Source organism: Accipiter gentilis, chromosome 17 (assembly GCF_929443795.1).
Source record: "Accipiter gentilis chromosome 17, bAccGen1.1, whole genome shotgun sequence".
Lineage (NCBI taxonomy): Eukaryota > Metazoa > Chordata > Aves > Accipitriformes > Accipitridae > Astur > Astur gentilis.
In genome coordinates, this window is record NC_064896.1 from 6,362,405 (window position 1) to 6,385,965 (window position 23,561).

At 43.5% G+C, this 23,561-nt stretch overlaps 1 protein-coding gene across 1 annotated transcript; it reads right to left on the reverse strand.

Moving 5' to 3' along the window:
- Positions 1-1,920: 1,920 nt before the first annotated feature.
- Positions 1,921-23,290, reverse strand: MATN1 (matrilin 1). The gene is made up of 8 exons (XM_049820297.1): positions 23,188-23,290; positions 19,725-20,071; positions 11,522-11,744; positions 8,883-9,008; positions 8,180-8,593; positions 6,115-6,267; positions 3,495-3,575; positions 1,921-1,970 (listed from the first exon to the last, which is right to left on the reverse strand). The coding sequence occupies exons 1-8, from the start codon at positions 23,273-23,275 to the stop codon at positions 1,921-1,923; spliced, it is 1,482 nt and encodes a 493-aa protein (XP_049676254.1). The 5' UTR covers positions 23,276-23,290.
- Positions 23,291-23,561: the final 271 nt, after the last annotated feature.

Here is a 23,561-nt window from a genome sequence, read left to right on the forward strand (position 1 = left end):
CCACATAACCAGGAAAAAGATCCCTTGGATGGCAGTAGAGGCGACTTGGTGCCCTGGGTGAGGTGTTTAAAACTTAGTTGCCTAAGTCTGAAGGAGTCGTAATCTATGAAGAGAAATAGGCTCAGGTGCTGCTTTGTTATGCTAAAATGTGCACATTAGATAATCCTGACAAGCATGCCCTGTGGTATCTGTTTCTATTGAGAAACAAATGTCACATGAGAAGCTCAATCTTAGAGGTCTAGGTTTCATATGTGTAAAATTAGATGACAGAAATCTTATCCCTAGAAGTTCAGGAGTTGGTAGGGATTACTCTGGAGTCTGGAGTCCACAAGATTTGACTGAGAGGCCAAGGTTTTGCTATCAAGAACTGACTGTAGTCCTTGAACTCATGCTTGGAAACATGTTGACTCATTCCTGCAAGTCCAAGAGTATAATATATGACTTTTGTTGTAAAAGAAGCTTTTTGTTTTGAGAGAAGGGTCTCAGTTTCTCTACGGACCTGTTTCTTCTCTTGCATTGAAATAAAAGGTTGTGACATGAGATGGAGGCTTTCCCACCCACTAACGAGACTATAGAGAGGTATTGTTGTCAGGCAATTACCTCAAAGCTTACACAAAGAAATGTTAAATTAACTTTTAAAATTTTCAGCAAACTTTTAATATTCACCCGAAACACATCAGCTATGGTGACATTTCTGAACAGGCCAAGTTATTCTGAAAAGCTTTTCACATAGCCTCAAGTATAAATATTTTGATACAAAAAATAAAAATAAAAAACCCCCTCCAAACCCAACCCCTTGTGCTCACATCCAATGGTGTGCCAACATGCCATGAATAAACATGGCCTCTTCCCTCCACGTCCAGCCAGACTACAGCTGTAGGAGACAGGCAGCGTTAGGTGCTTCCAGTCCACATTGCTTTTTTGTCTTGCCAGTGCTGGGAATCCAGGAGCAGAAGAAGAGTCTGAAAGGTGTTGAGATGAACTTACTTTCTTTGAAGGTGCTTAGAGGTGTGGGATACGGAAGGAGCTAGTGAGCCTCTGGTCGACGCAGTAATGAAGGCACCGCTTCCATCGGCAGCAGCTCCAGCAGCGGTTCCCTGTGTTTTAGGTGCTAATGATGTTTTGGAGCTTCAGTTGAAGATATGGAGACCAGAGAGCTGAGGAGCAGGGGCACATCTCCTGGGGTTGGTGTTAACGGTACTGCTGTGTGTTATACAGAGCCACGGCCGCTGGCTCATTGCGCATTATCAGGACTTACCCAGAACAGGTCTAGCTCAGGTGCTAGTTCACTGAGACATTGTGAGGCCATTTGCTGAGCTTTTTTTCTTTCTCTATGGTACAGCAGCTATGGATAAACCCAACTAGCAGCAGCATCCTATCCTATCTCGTCTGCAACGCACACTCAGAGATCATTACTATATTTCACCTACTTACTGACAAATGCGTCATGCATCAGTAATAAGCTGATCAGCGGCTTTGACATTTTACACTCAGCATCTGAGTTGATTTTAAGTCACTTTGACTTTTAAATTAAATTATCTCATGCATAGAAACAAAAGATGCAGAAGAACACAGCAAGGATTCACAGAACTCATAATCAAGTACTTATTAACACACACATATATATATTAAGCTTTAAATCAAAAACAGATCTTTCCAGTTTTTTTAATATATGCACTCTATACGATGCAACAAACATTAGCATGGTCTAGCTCTCAGTCACACACAGTGCTCTGCCCGTTATACAATGTCTGCTCTACTGTTATACTTCTTCCCTTTTAAACAAATGCAGGTAGACTAGACTCTTTAAAAAAAATACAAGCTGGACATAGCACTGTGGCTGAGCTGCCCTCCGTTACAAGTAAAGGAGTTCTAGTTTTGTTACATTAGGAAGGAGGGAAATAATATTGTTTGGGGATCTTAGATGATCTTGTTCTCCAGGGCTTCAATCCTTTTTGCCACAGCTTCCAGTGAGCAAGAGTTAAGGGGAAAAAATGGCAGTGCACATTAGTGATTTATTGCTGAAGTCCTCCCCTGGCTTGCAGAACAGGTAATGAATGGAGCTCCCTTTCTGGGAGCAGGTAGCAGAGGAATGCTGTCACCATCTACTCTGGCATTTCCAGAACTGTTCAGGTTGATGAACTTTTATTGAAAGTAGAAAATGTTCATGCATACACACATACTCACATGCACCTATACTTTTACTATGAAAGGAAGGGTAAAAAATGTGAGAATGATTGGAGTGTGTTTTGAGTGGTTGACAGAATTCCTGACCTTGAGCAGTATGGGTTGCGTGAAGAGGGGAGCAGAGTGCTTTTCTTAGAGTTGTGTGTTGCAATTTTCTGCTCTTTTCACTAATTGCTTTTCATGATGTGCCTAGGAGCAGCAACCCACTGGGTGAGAACTACTGATTTACTCTGACCTTTTGCATAACGTAAGTGGTGGATTTCACTCAATTTGAGTTAAAGAGTAGAAAATATACTGCACAACTGACAGAGCAAAGCACAGAAATGAGTGAATAAATTAAAGCGTTGCTTTTAAAATTATATTCTCTCCTTATTCTCAGTAACGAAAAATCTCCCTAGTCCTGTGTGAGCCACCCCAGGGTTTCACTAATTCCTCTCCCCATGAGGTTTGAATATTATTCACAACATTTTTCTTTTTCTTGTTTCTCTTCCAACCACTAATTCATGGTCTTTATGCAATATGACAGGACCCAGCATGGCAGAATGCGTTCCCACAAACTCAGTTCAGATGGGATCCAACTCACCTCACTGGAGATGTTTGCAGTGAGCAGTTACAAAATGGGAAAATTTGGACCTACCCATCTGACTATTGGACTCATCCGTCTGAATTTACCCAGGCCACCAACTATACAGTCAGAGGTGGTTTGCTCTAGAAGACTCTCTTTCCCTTCGGCGCTGTGGAGGAATTTAGGCAGCCAACTCGGATGCTTGCATTGTAGGCATTTAGCATCATAAAAAGAATCCCATCCATGGAGCTTTAATGACTGAGTGAATCAGCTGCATGTGTGCACCAGTGGTTTTGTCTGCTCACAGTCCAGGTTAGCCACTGCTGCCCTCAGCCCTCACGTTCTGGCCTGCTTCACAGGACCTGCAGCTTGCAGAGGTAGCAGCATGACCCCACGCATGACCCATGCTTCCACACATCACATTGGCATCTTTTAAGCATCTTTCTAAAAACTGACCTAGGTCTTGGTGCCTACAGCTCATTGCTGACTTGCAATGGTTTGACATAGTCTACTTTGGCTCTGTTGGTTTTGGTCTACTTATTCTGTGCCAGACCAGTAGCTATTCACTCTGGTGCAGGGACTCTTCTTGTTATACACATTCATAAACCAAGTGTCTTGTTTCCCAGCTTCCTGAACACCTACCCAACCTCCTTCCCCCATGAGTACACTTTCCCCACTGGTCCCTCCAGAAAGCACAACCCAACCCACTGAGTTGTGAACAAAGACAGCTTCCGAAGGATATATTTCTGCTGCAATGAATTTATGAGGTCTTCTACTTTTGTCTGGAACTTCACAATAGATTTACATTCACATGGATCTTCCTCTGTGGATCAGAATATCAAGAAGATAAGTGGCACAAAAGAAAAGGATTAAATCAAAATCACTGAGACAAGTGAAATAAAACAATGCTCATTTTCTTTAGCAGGAACAGGAAGGAAATCAAAATATCATTCCTTCTAATTATCTGACTGATCACTTCTGGCTTTAAAGAGAATCTCACATTTTCTTGTTATACAGGCCAGGCTCTGTGCAAAAAAACTCTTTTCTGGATTTCCAGTTTCCTAAAAACCCACTGAGCTCTACAACTGATGCTTAAATTTTGCCCCCAAAATTTGAATCTGACCAAATACAGTGCTCAAAACAACCTCTGTCTTCCCAATAACATCACCATAGTGGGCCATACTCTTATTTTGTGAAATAAAAATTGGAGGCACTGTTTACCATCTGAGAGTCAAGACTTCTCTGAGCTTTGCTTCAGTACTCCATTTCTAGAGCAGGCAGAGCAATGTGCAGTAATCAGTTTGCTACTCTATGTCAATAATTTACATATGTTCTTTAAGAAAAAAATGACTTAAACTGGAGTAGGAGCAAAAAAGGGTACTGAGACGACTGGGAAAAGAAAGGAGATGTTTACAAGACCACACTGAGTCAGCTCAACTGCCTAGGAAAAGGAAGCAGTAAATAAGGACTTTATAAGGGAAAGGACATCACTTGCACAAAACCACTACAGGATTAAACCAGTCATGAGTAAACTAAAACTGGATATTAAGAGGTGATTTGTAGCCATCTGTTGATAAATACAAGCTGGCACTGGAAATCAAATACAAATATTTCCTTTCGTTTATATTTTTTTTTTTAACTCAAATGTTAAGATATTTACTAAAATTGATTTTTTTGCAAATGAATACTTTTTCTGAAATTTATTTTTACTTTTTTTTTTTGAGTAATGAATGCTGAATGTATTTGCTTTCTCAAAAGATGTTTAAATACAATATGTTGGGGGTTTCATATAGCTCCCATCATCTTGTTCTTGGATCGACTCCTACATTTTAAAGTAGCCACGGCAAAGAGTCTCTATCTTGCAAGCCTGGCTACCAGGCTCTGCAGACACAGGACCCTGGAGAGTGTTGTCCCTCTCAGACTTCCCCAGGAGGAAAGGAAGGTCCCATCTTTAGGAATCTGGAGAACAGGGCACTTGCCCAGCATGACCCAGGATGTCTGTAAGGATGCAAGGAACTGAATCTGATTTTCCTGAGGCAAGGCCCCTAACTTCCTGAGTACTCTTTCACTATGGTATACACTCAGGGGGAAAGACAGATGAGTCACCTACTGCTAACCCGCTAATATTTACATGGATATCTCTTGGGTTTGGCACAAATAACAATGTTAGAAATTGCAAAGAAAGGGAAAAAGGAGATTAACATTTGACAATGTGTATTATTTCGTCCAGTTGATGCTGTAGAGCATCTCTGCATGCCATGAGAGCAGTGGAGGTCTCTCCATTGTGTGGGGCCATGGGACCCTCAAGAACAGGTCTACACACTCATGGGAAGTAGAACTGAGCTTGGCAGAGCTCTCTGAGGAACTAAATGAGCCCCATCAAAGCTGTGTGCAATGTATCTGGCTGGGAACTGGAAGGAAATATTTGCCTAGCAGAATAAAGGAGCCGGAGCACCTGGACTCGACAGGAGAGTGCCAGGTTCCTGATGAACCTGGCAGTGTAGCTCTCAGAAGAAGTGCTGCAAGGTATCCAATGTCTTAAATGAAGCCCGAGCATCTGGGATTCACTATGATCTGCCTGATCAAGCAGATGCATTACAAAGGGCCAATATTTCATAGAAGGCATATGATTCCTTCAAAACAAAAATCTAAAATAACTGTGGTAGTCCTTTTTTTAACCATTTTTAGACTCAATTTATTTACAAGTCAACATCCTTTAAATTTTATGTTATTCTTTACCTCCTCCTGTCATGCCTGTCTCCCACTCAGTCCTCTCTCAGCCTTTGCTTCACTAGGCTATCGAAACGTGAGCTTAGCATTCATGTTGCCCCAATTTAGACACCTGCTAGTCATGTGGAAGATACTAGATGCTTATTTCAGCTTGAAATGTGTCACCCCTCTGATGCTTGTTTGACTGTAGAAGCAGCCAGTGGTTAGTGAGCTTCAACTCAGATACCCAATTTTGTGATGATCTTCAAATTAAGCCAAATAAACCAACACTTATCTTCTCTTTTAAGAGCATCTCTTCTCTCCTTATGTCACTTTTGGCTATTCTCAAGACCTGGCACAGCCTGAACTCATAATTTCTGAAAAGGAAGGTGGAGAAGGGGAGAAAGGTAGAGAAAAAGGGAAGGAGAAGGCAGTTTGTGAGAAGGAGAGATGGCTGAAGTGTAGGCGTGGCTGTGGTTCAGGTAACCACCCAAAATGTTGATGTCTTATGATCCTTCCACGTACTCTGCCAACTCAATACATTGAGAACAGAGAGCTTTTTGTAACATCCAGCTGAAGGGGCATTTTTGTCCTGCTTCCAGCCTTCAAATGCTGTGACTAAATCCCCCCTCTCCCCAATCCCCCGCTCTCACCAATGCAGATTTTCATTTGTAGCTTCTTCCCAATCTTGCTGATGGTCCTGAAGTCAGCCGTGTAGAAGTAGTGCTCAGCTACTGGTTCTGATGCAATTTCCCTCAGCTCATCCTCAACTGCGTTGCCAACGCCCACCGCAAACATCCTAAAGCCTGTGAGCAATGGGAGCCTGTCAGTCAGCCAGCCACGGAGCATCTTGTTGCTATGGTACCAACCCCTGTCAGTTTGTACATCCTTGCTCACCTTCTGGACCCCTAGTCTCCACACAGCTTTGCAGATGTTCACTGGGAAATTAACCCCCTTACCCTCTACTGTTAACAGACTTCTCTCAGCCAGGTCAACCAAGGTTCCAAAATATTTTTGCAGGCAAAGTCTTACTAGAGTTATTCAGGCAATGACCACTATCACCACAAGAACAATGTTCTGGAGATACAAGAAAGGACAGATGATTGTAACACCGTGACAGGATCATGAATCCAACTAATATGGAAGAGATAATGCAGCAAAAGGAAACAGTGGAAGTTTTCAAAATAGCCTGCAGGCACCATTAATCAGCCTATGTGGTGGCAAAGTCCCCTGTGCAATGGAGACCTGTGGTTCAGCAAAACTGTAGCTCTTTCTAAAATTGCAACTCATATACTCTGTCAAGAGCAGCCCATACTGTGAGTTAAGAACATGTCCAGATACTATGCTTCACTGCCAAGAGATTGATTGGCCACCTCTGGCTTAAACCTGTTTCCATTGAACTGAACCACAGTTTTCCCATTGACTTGAATGGTGATACTAGTTAACCCCTGTCTGGAAATATTTGTCTCTACTTGTCCATGTCTAGACACTGGTAATTCTTTGCCCTCCTCCCCTTTTTCCCTTCTCTTTCTACCTCTGGATGTATCCAATGTTTGGGGTTTTTTGAAGTTCAACTGAAGGAACATGTTTGGAGTCTAGTTATAAGCATCTTGTTACTTATCCCACTGAAATAACTTATGAACAGATGCTGGAGATTTCTGTGTAGGGAACAAGAGAGGAAGAAGTAACAAGGCATGAAGTTTTACCATCACAGAGGAATAAATTCTATAGATACAGTTTATAAGGGCCTTTTGTTTTATAAGAGCTGAACATCCACATAACATATCAACTTGCTTTGTAAACATCAGCTTTTCATGAGCTCGTACCTGACCTTTATTATTATGTGCTACCCCTTAGTCCCATCTAGCGGTCGAGACAGAAGTTAAAAGGAAGTAAAGGATTTAGCAATTCATGAGTGTATTCACTTGGGCTGTATCCATTTAACACAGAGATGGCAGGAGGCTGGGAACTTGTTCAGCAGGTCAGCAAAGGGGCAGAGCTCTAGATATTTATACTTCATGGAGTTTAGACATATAAATGCATCAATTTGTAGCCACTGTGCACTTTTAATATTCCAGCAGAAGCTGAAGAAAGTTTCTTATTAGCATGTCTGGGATTTGCACAAGGAGTCCACAGTTACTCCCTTAATCTGTGTTTCTGTTTTATTTATTGTTTTATTTCTTCTTTTTCTTCTCCAAGTCTTAAGGCTGATACAGCCAAGCCACACTTGGCTCTACAACTCCCGTTATTCTCCAAGGGGTGCTCTGATGGTTGTCTTTGCCTCACCATGAGTGCCACTGATGCTGACCTGACTTTAATTACCAACATCAGACAAATCCTCAGCCTTTTCCTGTGGTTTCCTTCACATTTGTGTGAAGCATGCTAAATCAGTGTGCATCCCATACCAAATGTGTTAAACTCCAGCCTGCCCATCACAGAGATCTCCAGCAGACTTAGATCAAAGATACAGAGGGGCTGTGGGAACAAAAACCAGCTGCTGGCAAACCAAGATTTGTCTGAACCCCAGCCAGAGCTGCTCCAAGTTCTTTATGAGCGTGCAAGGACAGTCAGGCAACATCTCGACATAGTCACTCTATAGTAACCTGTTTCTATCCTAAGTAAGAGACATCTCCAGGGAAAGAGTCATACCTAAGTTGATACTTGATGCAGTACCTGGTCCAAGGGAGAAACAAGCCACTGAGAATTTAGGAGACCTACCTAAGTCTTTGGCTTTCTTAGCAGCATCAGTGATGTAATCTTGCGACCGTCCGTCTGTGAAGACTATGCCCACCTTGGGGACACCAGGCCTAGCTCCATTGATGATGGAAAAGGAACTGTCAATGAGGTACTTCAAAGCCTGGCCCGTCATCGTTCCTTTCTCCATGTAGGCCATTTTCTTGACTGCTGCTTTGATGTCCTTCTTGTTCTTGAACTGTCCCAGTGGAAACTCCTGTCTGACAGAACTGGAGTACTGAACCAGACCAACCTGGGCCTGCTTGTCTGACACCTCCAGAGAGTCCACAATTTGGTTGATGAATTTCTTCACCAGCTCAAAGTTCTCAGGCCGCACACTCTTGGAGCCATCGATCAGGAAAACAAGATCCAGAGCAGATCCTGACCCACCACTGCAAGCTGAAAAAAAATGTGAGAAGAGGGCAAAAGAAGACAGCAAGTAAGAGCCCAATTAATTATGTAGGAAAATATAATGCTAGTGTCATTTTATTGCTAATGAAATAGGTTTAATCAATCAAAATTCAACAACAGTTCACACTAATGTTTTCAAAATAATTCTTGGTTATAAGTGCATGGTTTCCTTTTCTGCCTTTTCTGAACAGAACACGTCTACTCTGTCTCAGTCCTACCCCCAACATACCACTGCAGATCAGAGCTTGTCTCAGTGCAAATGAAAATCATTACATACCACTGCAGGTCTTCCCATCGCTGTTCAGCGTGAAACCCTCTTTACAAGCACACTTGTATGCTCCTGGGGTGCTGATACAGATCTGCTCACAGTCATGGTCTCCAGTGGCACACAGGTCTGACACCACTGTAAGCAAAGGTGCAGATTAAAATCAAAGACCTCACCAAGGCTTTTCAACCCAGACCTTACTCAGCCCATGCACAAAGCATGCTATTTTTCTCATACGCTCAGTGATAACTAAATCCACTCTGCAGCAAGACAAAGCAGCAGAAGTCATTACTCCTGGGTAGTGACTGAGATACAAGAGGCAAGGAGAAATTTTCACAAGTCTACTGACTCCAAGGCACAGCCAGGACTAGAAATAGTCTGCATACTGAGGGAAAACCCCATCTGTCTGTTGAGCATATCACAATATACTTCACTGTCCAAAGCTACTGGATGAGATTTAGTTTCCAACCTACCATCTGGGCTGGCCAATACCCATTTTTTACAGCTATGTAGTACAATTATGATTAGTGAGTTCAGCCCCATGTACAGTTGTCTTTCCTGGATGGGATTCATGTGCAAACATACTTGGAATTCACTTCAGAGCTAACCTCACACGTACAGCTTTCAGACTTGCTCTCTACAAACATTTCTGCCTGCTGATCTTAACCTGGATCTGCTCCTGAGATGCTGAGCAAACAGAAGCTGAATTGCAGCAGTCTGAGCCCGCAGCTTTCAGTGACTGTCAACACTGTCACAGCTACAGCAATGATGATGGAAAACAAACTGGAAAGTAAACAGATCTGGTTGAAGCAAATTCATTAACAAATACCAGGGAAATCTGTGCAGAAAACTGAGCATTGGGTTCTACCAAAACGATGGGAGGTGGCACAAAATCTTTGAACGTTAAGGGGCTTCTATTCATTATTTCAAGTTGTTTGTGTTCCGCCCTGCATGTATTTTGCCCTTGTGGCCTTCCCAGTTCATGAGTCTGCATATTGTGCCAGCACCGGTAGATCTTTCCGGCATATATGTAGCTCATATCATTAGGAATATAGCTAACCATGCAGATGGCTGTAACATCGGGCTCTCAGGTTGGGTTTTCTGAAGCCTACGGAGATCTTATTAGTCTAACTGGTGGCTGGATTGCCAAAGGTCTCCCTTTTTCCCATGTGTTTGTTGAGCATTATGGGAAACAGCTTGGACAGTGCTGCACAGTTCTTCCTGCTGTCAGTACCCACAAACCGTGCTTTGCAATAGCAGGTGGTGTTTGGGTACATCTCCAAGGACGGTTTTGTGCAGCTGCTTGCATAGCACGATAACAGCCCGCTTGGCAGTTAATATGGTGCTCTTCTCTGTCAGCTATAATAATCCTTAGCACAGTGCTTCCCTTGGATGCATCTCTGAGGGTTTTTACCATGGGGAGAACTTTTTCATCTGCATGTTACGAATTTGAAAAGCAAGGCACAGAAAGGATTTTTTTCTCTTTATCTTTCTGAGTGGCACCAGTGTCAGAACTTCAAAATACGTTGTCAGGCCTCTCCATCTCTGGCTAACTCCTGACTCCAGGGCAGCCAACACAAACTCCCACAAATATTCATGGCCTGGATTCCACCTTCTCAAATTTTGTCTCCATTCTCCCTTTAGTATAAAGTATTTGTTCCCCTCTTCCATGAGCTTCTGGTGCAAAGAAACCTGATTATAATACAAGACTCACTTTATATTCAAAATTTTCCTCCTTCCTACAGAGGAGGAAATTTTCCTTGACAAAAAGCTGCTCACCCCCATCATTTTCAGCCTGAAAGTTGAATCATGAAATTTTACACCTCTTGAAGAAATTGGTCTCGGAGAGTTTTACAGGTCCATCTGTGTATATGTGTTTGCAATGCCTTGCCATAGGCACCATGGTGTATCGCACCTTTTAAAAAGTGTTGCCACACGTCTGTGCTTCAACGGGATGGGCACGCGAAACCCCCAGGCCTCTCTTGCTGACACATAAAATGGATATTTATAGACCACCTCCTACAGTCTTGTGGGTAAATTTGAAAGTAATAAAGCTCTCTCACTCCATTCACTGGTTTATGTAGGAGTGAATATGTCTTTGTGGGATAGTCAGGCTCTTTTTATATGCTGTGCAGAAAGGCATTAGGTACTGCACCAGCCAGGAGAGTTTCTTGCCTCACAAGGCTTGCAGAAACAATAGCATAGTCAGGCAAAGGGAGTTCAGCCTCTAGCAGGGAAGTGAAACCATCCCTTGCTTAACTGGAAATTCAGAAGACAATACTGATGGGGGAAATTACAAGCCAGATTCTCAGAACTGCCCAGATAGGCTTAAACATAAGGACAATGATCTTAGCTATATAAAGATCATGTTTTCCAGGTTCTTTTTCAATGCCTCAAGGAGTACGTGGGTCATGTTTATAAACTCTTCTGTGCCAATGAAGTCTGGAGACTTCTTTAACTAAAACCTGAAATTCTTGAAAGGCAACTTCAAAGAGCATCTGCCTTCCATACTGCTTCGTGCTCCTGCAGACCCAGGTCCTTGGAACAAGGAAGCAGATGGATGAAGGATGATACAACTTCCATGTGAAAAGCTTGCTGGCAGCCACTTGCAGCTCTTGGCTAGGAATCCAGGGGCTGCGGCAAGGACTTACCACAGAAAGCTTCTTGAAACTTGTGGGTCAGCTTCTCTATAACACTGTAGCTCTCCACATAGTCCACATGATCATCCGAGGGCTCACTAGCAATTTGCCGCAGCGTGTGCATGTCCACCCGGCCAACTCCGATGGCAAAGATCTCGATGCCAGCTGCTCTGGCCCTGGCTGACACATCCTGCACTCCATCCTGGGGACGTCCATCGGTCACGACGATCGCCACCTATGCAGAGGAGGGCCGAGGCAAGGTGTATGCTTGAATGGGCATTACTATCGCTATTGCTTGTGGAACAGGCTGCATTAGTAAAGAAGGTTTCACATTTCTAAAATTAAAGGGAAATGCTACCCTCTCCTCCCCCTCCTCCCATTCTTCCTGAGATAACACACGCCATTCTTTTATGTGGTGTTTGTTTCTTTCTGAGCTGGAAAGGTTAAACTGCCAGGGACCTGACTGATTTAATTAAGGGACAACTGGTGCATCTCGCCCCTAAGGAAACCAAAGTAAAGGTTACGTTCTTCAAGCGCAAACTAATGCTCAAGCCAAACTATCTTCATGAACCCCCAGATGACACTAAGGACAACTCTAACTCAGTATGGGACTTTAAAGAATCTCAGGAAATGTCATGGAAACATCATGAGATGAAGACTTTTCCCCATTTTATAGATGGAGAAGCTGAAGCAAAGAGAGGGGAAGAGATCTGCCTAAGCTCGTGCTGTGTCAGTGCCTGCCATGATTTCTGATTCCCTGTTCCACAATAAATAGCAGAGATGAAATCCTACCCCTATTAACATCAGTATTAAAATGACAGCAGGTTTAAGTGGGAACTGGGTTTCACCTTGGATTAGATGGAGCCCTGAACCAGTGGAAAGCCTTCAAGGGTGCTGCTCCTGTTGCTAGTTTGTCCATTTTCCTCTTTGTTTTCCTTCTGATAAGTGACATTGTCACAAAACCTTAATTTTTGTTCTTTGGCAATTCATCTGCTCCTGCAACTTTTCCTTACAACTGTTTTATTGTGACACCACTGTCAACTCCAAAGCAACTGATTGGGATGTAATGCAGTATGGAGAAATATAATCAGCAGGAGCAGGTGAGCTGCTAAGCAGAAAAAACCTCAACATCGCAGGCAAATACCCTCAGAAATATAGAAAGTAAAGAAACATCAAACGAAAAAGGCAGAAAAAAGTCTGTCTGGCAGCAACAGTGAGTTTGAATGAGCTGTCATCTGGTCATTAAGGCAGTATTTGCTATTCTTCTCTATGCCATATATGCTCTCCATCTTTCTGAAGATAAAATCAGACCCACCAGCTGCTCAGTTAGGACAGTGTGATGGCTGTTTTACATCCTCGGGTGGAAAAAAGTTATCTCGGGTAAGGTCAGGAGTGGGGTTCCTGCCCCACGCATCTAAGAGGTGCTGGCCATGTGGCTGAAGTGGCTCCTTCCCTCTCTGCCCACCCTTCAGCTGAGGGATGGCTGAATGCTGCAGTCATCTGCCCCAGAGTCATACTGCAATACTAAAATAATCTGCTGCCCTGTTCAGAGCTTTCCTTCTATGCAAAATATGAGAGAACCACGAAAAATGTAGAGCTTTTCAATCTGGTGCAGGTCTGTAAGTTCAAGTGTTTATCTGCACTTCTGAAGGGCTACAAAATTAAAAGTTCCTACTAGCATCACAATTCTGTATCTGGCTGCTTCCAAGGGGGAAATATATATATACATATATATACATATTTTTTCAAGTATTTCTCTTCTGCTTGTGGCCAAATTAAGGAAAAGTGTCACCTGTGCCAGATGTCAGTGTGTGTTGTAAAGGAGGATGCAGAGGACAACCAAAGCTCGACCAAAAGGAGCACTCGGGTGGTTTCTGGACCAGCAGCCAAGGCAAGGAGCAGAGCCAGCCGTGCAATCGTGCTTTCTGCCAGGAGAGAGAGCCCTCGGCTCAGCCGCTCCGCAGCCGGCTCTGCTTTCTGTACACCCAGCAGCTCTGAGGTGGGGGCTGCCAATTAGAGCTTATCAAAAGCCAACCTGTCAGGAAACAAGATGTATTATCAAGTAGCTTCTGCGAGCAACACCACCCTATGAACAGGTTTCTGCCAGTAGCCGAGTATCTTCCTTGCAGTGTTTGTCACAGGATGGAGGTGTTGCACGTCCTCCTGGCATTTCTCTGGCTAAATAAAGGGTTTCTCCAAGTTTAATCAGTTCCTTTTGTTCTTCACATCAGGGTGGCATCTTCACATAGGCCTGAGCCCCAGATAAGACCCGGGAGGTGTCTGGTAGCAGCATCCGCAGCTGGATCTGATGGGAAAGATCTTCATAATAGATCTGTGTGAAAATCTACTATAGAGCCCTCAAAATTCACGTTGCTTCTGACCTGCTGTTGGAGAGAACAAAACTTGGAGGTACAAAGAATCTGGATCAGGCATCTGGAATTAATCAGTGAATCCCTGGTTAAAATGAATGCAACAGTGAGACAGACCAAGCACCAACCAGCCAGGGAGCCTGTCTGTGACCGTGACCAGGACCAGCTGCTTACAGAAAGAGTGTAATAATAGAACAAGTATAAAGTGATCTTGTTATCATATGTAGTTGTCTTGATAATCAGGAAAGCCTGATTTTTTTCCTAGGATTCCCCGTCCACACATTTTTCCTCCCTGCCAGCCTGAGGCAGTGAGTTCCAGTGTGAAAAAATACCAGCATCCTTTCTGTTTTTAAACCTACCTCCAAATTATTTGCAGTCACAGGATCTCTGTAATTCTCTGTGTTATGACCGTGTCTCATTTAAAAAGCTGAGAGTCCTGGTATGTGCCTTGTTTGGTAAAGAGCAAGAGAGAGGTTGGAAGAAAGGAGCAACTGCTACAGCCTGGAGAGGCTGACACTGCTCTGCGGTGGAGGACTTGTGCTGGACTCAGCAGGTAGCCATGTGAGAAGAATTAAGAAGGGGTGAATGCTTTTGCTGTCTCAAAGAGCTGAACAGGATCTCCAGTTTTACCCTAAGGAAACTCAGAAACTTTTGCTTTTCAAGGTCAAAACTTGTACTCGTTTTAACTACCACCTTTGATTTTCCTGTGAATTACTAACTTTCTGGATCCTCCTTGTGCTACTCCTGTCATATAGAAATCCCCCATGTTCTCATGGCACAATTTATTCTTGGTTAACTAAGACACCAGAGTATTCACAGGCATCCCTAGGTATTCATATTTCAGAGTTGCCATGTGTAGGCAATCCAGCAGCTAATGAGGTAGCTATGTCTCATTATGCGGTGTATAACATGAATGTTGTAACAGCACTGAAAGGGGAATCGGGCAGAAAGTTGAATAAGCTCTTGATTTTCTCAGAAATTTGACAATCTATTTGTTGTTCCTCCTAAAGAAAGATAAAAGTAATTGGGCACCCCTGGAGTTTTTGATAAAGGTATAAACAGACTTTACTCTGAGCTCCTACAGCAACAAATAGTGCTTTTCCCTGTCCTGGGGTGACATTTGCTGCACAGAGCACAGCAAGATCAAATGATCTTGTGATGCTTTGACCAGTGTCCCGCATAGTTGACAATCATAGCACGGATTTTCACAAAGTCTTGCTGGACTTCTGTTGTGTGAAGAAGCAAGGACCGTGTCCAATGTTTCTGGAAGCTTCAGCTCCCTAAATTACTGCGTGACCTATTCATTCTCCCAGGCAAATGATGGGGCCACACTGAGCAGCATGAGGGTCACAGAAGGGAAAAGTTTGCTGGACTTCGAGACATTGTGGAAAAAAGCAAAAAATAACCAGGGAACCAAGGAATGCAAATGGTTTTAGAGTGTCCCACCTTGGAGTTATTCAAAAGCCATCTGGACATGTTGTGGGCAATCAGCTTTAGGTGGCCCTGCTTGAGCAGGGGTTGTTGGTCAATATGACCTCCAGAGGTGCCTTCCAACCTCAACCTTTCTGTGATTCTGTCTCTTCGACCAGATCCAAAGCGGAAGGAAAGAGGGGAAAGCCTGTAGTGTGTTTTTTTTTTCTTCTTCTTTTTTAATGCCTAAGGTAAACCATGAAAAAGACCATTACTATTCTACTGCTTTTTTTAGATGTTCAGGAAATAGGATTTCAGGGAAACAAAGCAACTTTAGAGTTCTTTGTACCACTGTCCACAGAAACATTGATGCTTTAGCCATGCTACTGCAGTAAGCCACTAAAAAAATTTGATTTTTTTTTTTCCCGAGTGTTCAGATATTTGAACTAAGGGCTTGTTTGGTGTATTAGCAGGACATAGCAGTTCTTGTGTATTGAGATGATAGGAAACCGCAAGGATTGCATGAGCATGTTGAGTGCATTGTCTGGCAGCCCAGCTGCAGAATAGACAAGAGCAGGAAAACAGTGCACGAGGAAAAGCCTTACTTAAATGGTGTGGAAGAGATTAGTTAGATAAAGATCCAGGCATTTTCATAGACAGCTCAGTGAAAATGTCTCTTCCATCTATAGAAAAGCTCAATGCTGCATGTAAGGTGTCAGGCTGTATTAAGGAAAAAAAAGGAGAGACTAATACTGAAAGTATTATAATAGTATTGTATAAATCAGGACTGTGTCCCAGTCCTGACCTAAACATGGTCATCTTGCCTTAAAATAGACATTTAGGAATTAGATAAAGACAGGAGAAAATAAAGAAATATGGTGAGGTGTCTGAGGGTCCTGAATGGATTGGGTAGTGGTCCTAGAGGAAAGTGGATCTAAAAAGATCCCACTATTTGTTCCATTTGAAAGGTAAACAACAAGAAAACCAGTGAAATCAATGGGACCTGCCTTCACGCAACAAGACTGGAAATCAGATCCCAACTTTAGGATCCTTCATTCATAACCCAGGTGCCATTCTAGGTGCAATGACTGGCCATAGGTTTCCTGTTTCCTGATTTCCCCCATCGACTGGGTGAAGATGTCTGCCCAGCTCAGAGATCAGAGGACTCTGTGTGTGTTGCTGGAGCTGTGTCAGGGTCGTACGCAGCACGGGATCATAGAGGGGACTGGAATTACTCTTCCAGCAATGACCTCCTCATGTGGAAGATGGAAGATACATGGAACAGTCTTAACTCCCTTAGCTGTTCCTCTGCCCACCTCCTTTGCTCACAGGACAAGTGTTGAAGAGAGGAGAACGGTTTCAGCCACCTCGGTGCCCCTGGCTGTTTTTCCCTACAAGTAGATCTTCTTGACTGATGAAGGTAGAAGAGATGGAGCCTGGAGAAGAGCTCCACTCCGGTGACAACCTTTAGTTGTCAGGTCCCAAAGGCCACTTAATAGCTAGTTAGCAACTGCCTGCAATTTCTGCTGCTGTGCAGCCCAACAACTCCCAGTTTTCGGAAAGAAACCTTTGTGCACTGATTGGCACGCTTCAAGCACCCTTATCCATCTATAAAGGTGTTCAACAGCTTTGAACGAAAGTCTGATGACATGAGACATGAAAATGAATGCTATAATCATTCCCCTAGTGAGAGATGAACATCTCCAAGGAAAGGAGCAGCATCCACCCCCTCCTTGATTGCTATTCCATTTACTGTTATGTAGTGGGCAGCTACTGCTGACACTGTAGGAGGCAAGACAAGCACATCTGAGCTTCTCTCCTGCTTGGACCTTCTGGCACTTCTGGACATTGGAACAACAATTAATGGAGTGAGATGAGAAATAAGGGGATTTTTGCAAGGGCATATTGGAAGTAGTGAGAAGCAAATGTCTTATTTGCCTATCAGTGCTCAAGAACTGAAATGTTTCTGTGGTCTGGCATTCAAACTTGGGATTTTTTTGTGTTTTCTTTGTTGTTAAACAATTTTTGCTCTTCAGTCAGAGTTAAAATGTCTGAAAAGCAGAAATAGATATTGTCATCCAGATAATTTTTTGTTTGTTTGTTTCAGTTCTGCTGTCTGGTTTTGTGCTGAACAATACCCAACAAACCCAAACATTTCCCATTACTTTGTTTCTTCTGAACAGAAATGCACTATTTTATATGTGTCTATGGACGATCCTGCTTAAAGGAGACCTGCAGCTCCCACTCTGCTTATGTTTTTCCACCATAGGGTGCTCTGGCCAGACTGAGATGGCAGGAGGACTCTGCTGGAGACCTGTCACCTTCCCACCAGCTCCCCTGGAGCAGTTTCGCTGGAGGAAACATCTCTTTTCCATGCAATATCTGAAACAGCTCTTCAGTGAAGTCACCCGTGGAGAAACAGGGCTGCCCTGAGCTCTCTGAGAAATTAATATTTTCCAAAGCCTTTTGAGAGGGGTGGGAGTGGGTACCATGCATGGCTGCTGCCTCTCCTGCAACCCTGCAGCAGACTTACTGCTGCTGGGAAAGTGAGGAAAAGCAAAACGCACCTTGGCAGCCACAGGCAATTGCTTGAACCTCTAGGAAATAGCAGATTTGAGCTAAAGGCTGAATCCACACTTAATCTTTTTGAAGTAGTTCAGTCAAATGAATAAGAACAATTAGTCTTGCACCTAAAGGATTTTAAAGCTCTTTACTAAAAAATAATAACAATATCATATTAATAATGCCTTGCAATTTTGCAATGATTTCTTTCAGTGAACCTCAAAGAATTTGACAAACAAACCAACGTTACTCCTTTTAAATAAAAAACACTGCAATTAGGTCTTGGAGTTCCCCCGTGAGAGCTGGGCTATTGTATTTTGCAGCAGGTGACTCCTAAGCTTGAGTAATGATAGGGTCATGATGGCTCATCAGTTAAGCTTCTCTCTCTGGAGCTGACTGCAAATGAAACTTAGTGAAAGTTTCTTGGAGTGTAATTTTTCTCTTGTTTTCACTCCTGGTTTTCTTCCTATTGTGTCCAACTAGATTTAGGCTAAGGATACATAGAATTTTCCCTGCTGTGAATCCCAGAATAAAAGACCATATGAGGATGAATTCATTCATATTTGCAAGTTGCTTATAGTTCAACATGGTGAGGGGACACACAAGGCATTTAATTAGATCATCCTTGTATGTGACAGCCTCATTTTTAGGGATTTCTTGTGAAGTCTAGAGCAGCAGAGCCTTCAGGTTGCTGATTTTTGGAGTTAACAGATCTTTACCAGTGCCTATTTTTCACCTTTAAGTATTATTTTTGACTTGCCATCTCTGGGCATCTTTTCCATGCTCTGCTCCACCTTCCCTAGAGCATTACTAGCAGTGAGAGAAATGGAAAGTGACTGATGTTCCAAAAATTTTGTAATCAGGAGAATTATCCCGGGCTTCCTTGCTCCAACAGCTGGGTAGAAAGCTCTAGCTGCTTGCTAACGCCTTTGTTTATTTTTCTGGCCTGGTGTCATAGCAGAGAGCCAGCAGAGCTGCCACGGAACACAAGGGCCTAGGAAGTACGTTCACGGTGTTTAGCCAAAACACATATTGTCAAGAATATACATTCTCCATGTGCTCAAAGGAGAGTTTTCCTGATGGCGGTCACTGGGCTGAGGTTTGGTTACACTCATGGTCAAATCCAATGGGATGAACAAGGTATCTGGGGAATAATTTTTTAAAGACGGAGCTTCGGGGTCAGGGAACATGGGTCAGAAGCAGCAATGCCCATTGCAACCACATGTAGAATTAAGCTGACCTTACACCATAGCCTTAAATGTTAAATGGTCAATAAAGTCTGTGTACCTGAAGAGCATACCCAGAATGAAGAACATAGCCATTCGCCAGCCTCTGAAAAACTGGGAAGAGCAGTGGAGGACACTGAAGCAGCACTTTGCATTTTATCTGCAACCGAAAGGGGCCATTTCAAAGGAAACTTTCAGAAGGTTGCCTCGCTTTTTACTGTGGTGGATTCTGAACCATTTTTATTACAGCATTTTGGGAAGATAAGAATTGTTCATGCCCAGCAAACTTGGCTGAAATCATCATCTCATGGTGCTATGTTGTCTTAGGCACACTGGAAGTGGGGAGCCACGTCCCAAAGGACAGACCCTCCAGAGACACGCAGAGAGGAGAACTGGTGAAGCTGGATTAAATTTACCCCAAAAACTTCTGGCCAGGTCCGCCCAAATTAAAGTTAAGCTTTGTTTTCAAGAAGAGTTGGGAGGTTTCCACCTCTCAAAGATTTGCCACCTTTGACAATTAACTCCCACTTGTCCCCACACACTCAAAGCACAGAGAAAATCACCTTTTCTTCTTTTCTGATTTTTCCAACCACTCCGTGATGAGTCACAAGAAAGAAGGAGCATCCAAGAAGCAGATAATTTGCTTACCTTATTAAAATTGGGAGACCTCACTCTGGCCCCTTCTGAGTCACTAAAAGCCCGGCTAATGGCAAACTGGATAGCCAGACCAGTCATAGTCCCAGTGGAGAGTGGCTCTATCCTTCGGACTGCTTGCAGGAGCCCAGCTTTGGTTTGGTAGGTCTTGAGGGAGAACTCGTTCTTGACGGCACTGGCATAATTGATCACACCCACCCGGGTGGAGTTGGGGCCCACATCCAGCCCCTCGATCACCCGGGACATGAAGACTTTGACTTTCTCAAATTCGTGTGGGCGCACGCTTCGAGAGCTGTCGATGACGAACACCAAGTCGGTGGGTTTCGTTCTACACAGGGTGCCTGGAAAGGATAAGGAGGGAGGAGAAAAATAAAAGAAAAAGAAGAGAAAAGTATACTAGGAGGGAGAGAATGGTCTTCTTAGGGCAGCGGCTGGGAGTAGAGAACCTGCAAGCTTCAGTTCTTTCTCTGCCTGTCTCACAGAGGCCCAGTGAGATCACTTTAACCTAATATTTATAAATGTTCTTTTTCCTTTCATAGGAAAATGTCTGTAAGAAAAGCACAGTTACCGGTTGACAAGATGTAGATACCAGGGCTGCACTTGTGGGAGCAGGTTACCCACTTGTCACCCCAGGCTATTGCTAATGTCTACATGGAACTTAATTCACTTACGGCAGCATGGAGGGAGGAATAAAGCTATGAAGTGGAGCCTGTGCATCCACTTCTGCATCAAACAAAGTCTCAAAAGGAGTTACCACATTTTGGACATGGATAAGCAGTCCACATGTATATTAATTAATGAAATAATATCTTTGTCATGCATGACCAGAAGCAGGCATGAAACTCAGCAGTTCAGATTCAGTTGTGAATCAAGATACCCAGATTAACTAACCAGCATAACATGAACCAGTGTCGTGTTTTTCAGCTAGTGGCACTAATAATGAAATATGGTAACACAACAAAGACCAGCGCTGTTTTATTTCTGCAAGCTGGTGAGAGAGAATACAATAGAGAGGTATAGAACCATGTAATTGATAGTTAATCTCTACAACCCCATAGTAAGACATGAATATCCACTGTAAAATATAAATGATATAAACAGGAAGCATTAGCAATGCAAAAAGCTGAGTGATTTTTTTTTTTTTAAATTTCTCATTTGCATGCTGTTTTCCATCCTAATTTTCAACTGTGGCAAAACATAAAAAGGACTGATATTTTTTATGATTTTCCAAATGAATCATCCCATTTTCCCCACCAGATCTATAGCATTCTGTTCTTTAATTTTTTTTCCTATCATTTAGCCTGTCTCTGTAGGGGTATCAAGTGCTCTGTTAATATTTTATTTCCACGGAGAGGGACGATATAGGTTATATCATAAAGGAGATTTCTGTGGACAGATTTTTAAATGTGAGCTTTTGGGCCAACAAATCTGTTCCAAATTATGACATAAATATTATAGCTAGTCCTCAGTGTGAAATTTAATGGAGCTTTCAGTCTTTCAGACAGATGAAAATAAATACCCTGTGATATATCTGTAAAGAATATAATCAGGTTAGTTTCCTGAGAGACACTATGCTGAATCTGCTTCTGGCTCCCAGGAAGGTCTCTCTCTAAAAGATGCTGTGTGTAGAAGGGAAGCAGGCAGTGGTTGCTTTGTCAGATGTTCTAGCTTCCACTAAAATGCAATATAACCTTTTCCCATATGGGTGACTTTCACTTTGCCACCATAATTTATTGCAGTGGAAGGAAAAACTCAGTTGGCTGTCCATCTATAGTACTGCAAATGCCTTTGCCAGGGGTTGGTTATGCCCATTTTACAGGTGAGAAATGAAGGTACAGAGAAAGGCTCAAAGACTTGCAATCGGTTCCTCCAGAAATAAAGCACAGATTCCCCTCTGCCACTGTAGCTAATGAATCACCTCTGGTTTTAGTGACAAACCAAGGAAGAAAAGATATTTTTTTTCCCCTAGGAACAGTTGGATCCAATAGAAGTTTCGAAGACTGTATTTTTATTTTTGCATGGAAGCTCTGTGATTTTGCCCTAAATAACATTTTCAACCTCTTTCTGTGAGAGTGAAGTATATTTCAGGGAAACGAAGAGAAAAGAAGAGATATCAAATGGGAACTTTGTGATTTCAGCCTGTCTGGTCACAGCCACTGTGCACTCATCAGGGTCTGCAGGACAGGCCTCAGTTATCTCCAGGTGACAGTCAGGCACACTTGCTCTGACTGACATCTTGACTCAGCATAGTTTATTTTAAAGTTGAATTAAACCAGAAATAAAATCCTCCTCTGTTTTTCAAAATGTCTACACTTGAAGTTATTCAGCAATTGCTGAACTTCATTCACTGATTTAGCAGAAAATATCTCTTAAGGCATCTTTGCCATATTCATTAAAAGAACAGGAAACCTGCCTATTAACTCAGAATTAAAAGGTGTTTATATTAGAAATAGCAATTGCTCACAGTAGGGCTGAGTTGAATGACTGGTCTGTTTAGCTTCTTGACTTTGGTAGCGCTTAGCAGTTCTGCAGCAAAGATAACTCTCCCTTTCCAAATTACTAAGGAGAAACTGGTCAGCATACCAGAAAACTCCCCTTCGTAAGCAACAGCTAACACTGCAGTCACTGTCACGCCTATTTTACAATTGTCAATCTGCCCAGGTATATGCATTATGGATCATCATAAGATCATTCAAACATTTTTAAAACCCAGCAGTAATTTTTGCCTTGCCCACACGTCCTGCGGTGAGTTCCCCAGGTTGGCTGGAGCCCCTGGCAGAGGAGAGATGCTTCCTCGCTACCAGACCCTCCAGCCCTTCCCTTTGTGTTTGGTACTTGCTGACACTAATTGCAGATTAGGAGTTAGAGACCGTGCAACCTAAAGAGCAGGCAGCTCATCTCCCATCTGGCTGCTCTACACCCTGCCTGGAAAGACAAACAGAGTGGGATTTTGCTCCAGACCAGATGAAGTAAAGCCCAGGAAAGGCCCGTCGTCAGCAACCTGACCCAGACCTTCCTGCTCGGTGAGGTTAACCAGAGACTGGGGTGTTTGGCCAACTCCTCCTCAAGCTCCCAGCAAAACCAGTCTTCTGCAGAGCTGTGGAGAGGAGAAGCAGTTTTGGAAGGCAGAGTCCTTCTCCTGCCTGGGCCTCCTCCAGCCAAAAGCAGCAAGCCCCGAGGCTGCTGCTACACGGGGGTCTAGGGCTGAGCTGATGCCACCTTTTCTGTGCCTCTGCACAGACCTCCCACTATTTCTCTAAAGCAATGTAACAGACAGAAGCAAACACATCTCCAGGTTTTGCTGCCTTGGGAAAATATTTGAGAACGCTCCTTTGCTTCCCTGACTGATGTTGGGTATTTTGTCTTCCTTCATCTCCTTCCCCTGTCCCAAAGCAGGCTGGTGGCAAGGAGGTAGAGGACCGGCACCATGCATCCCACCGCTGAGCTCCCCACTTACCTCTCGGCTGCGGAGGTGCCCCGCAAACTCCATAGCTCTGGAGGAGAAGCAGCAAAGAGAGCAGCAAGGCAGAGAAAATCCTGTCCATGGCTGCGGAGGAGCCGGAGGCTGGATGCAGAGTGGCAAGCAAGAGCCTTGGCCCAGAGGTATTAACCTGCCCTTCCTTGGGGAGGCACGGGGCCAGCCCCTGACACGTGTGAAGTGTCGGGGAGGGGGGGCGCACTGAGGGGAGAGGGACAAGCAAGAAGGACTAGGACAAAATATTGCTCGAAGGTGGGGAGGGGGAGGATGTCCAGCCCTGCCGGCCCCCATCCCCTCCACAATGGCTTCATTGCTCGGCGAAGGGGATGGGAAGCTATAAAGAGACCTGCAAC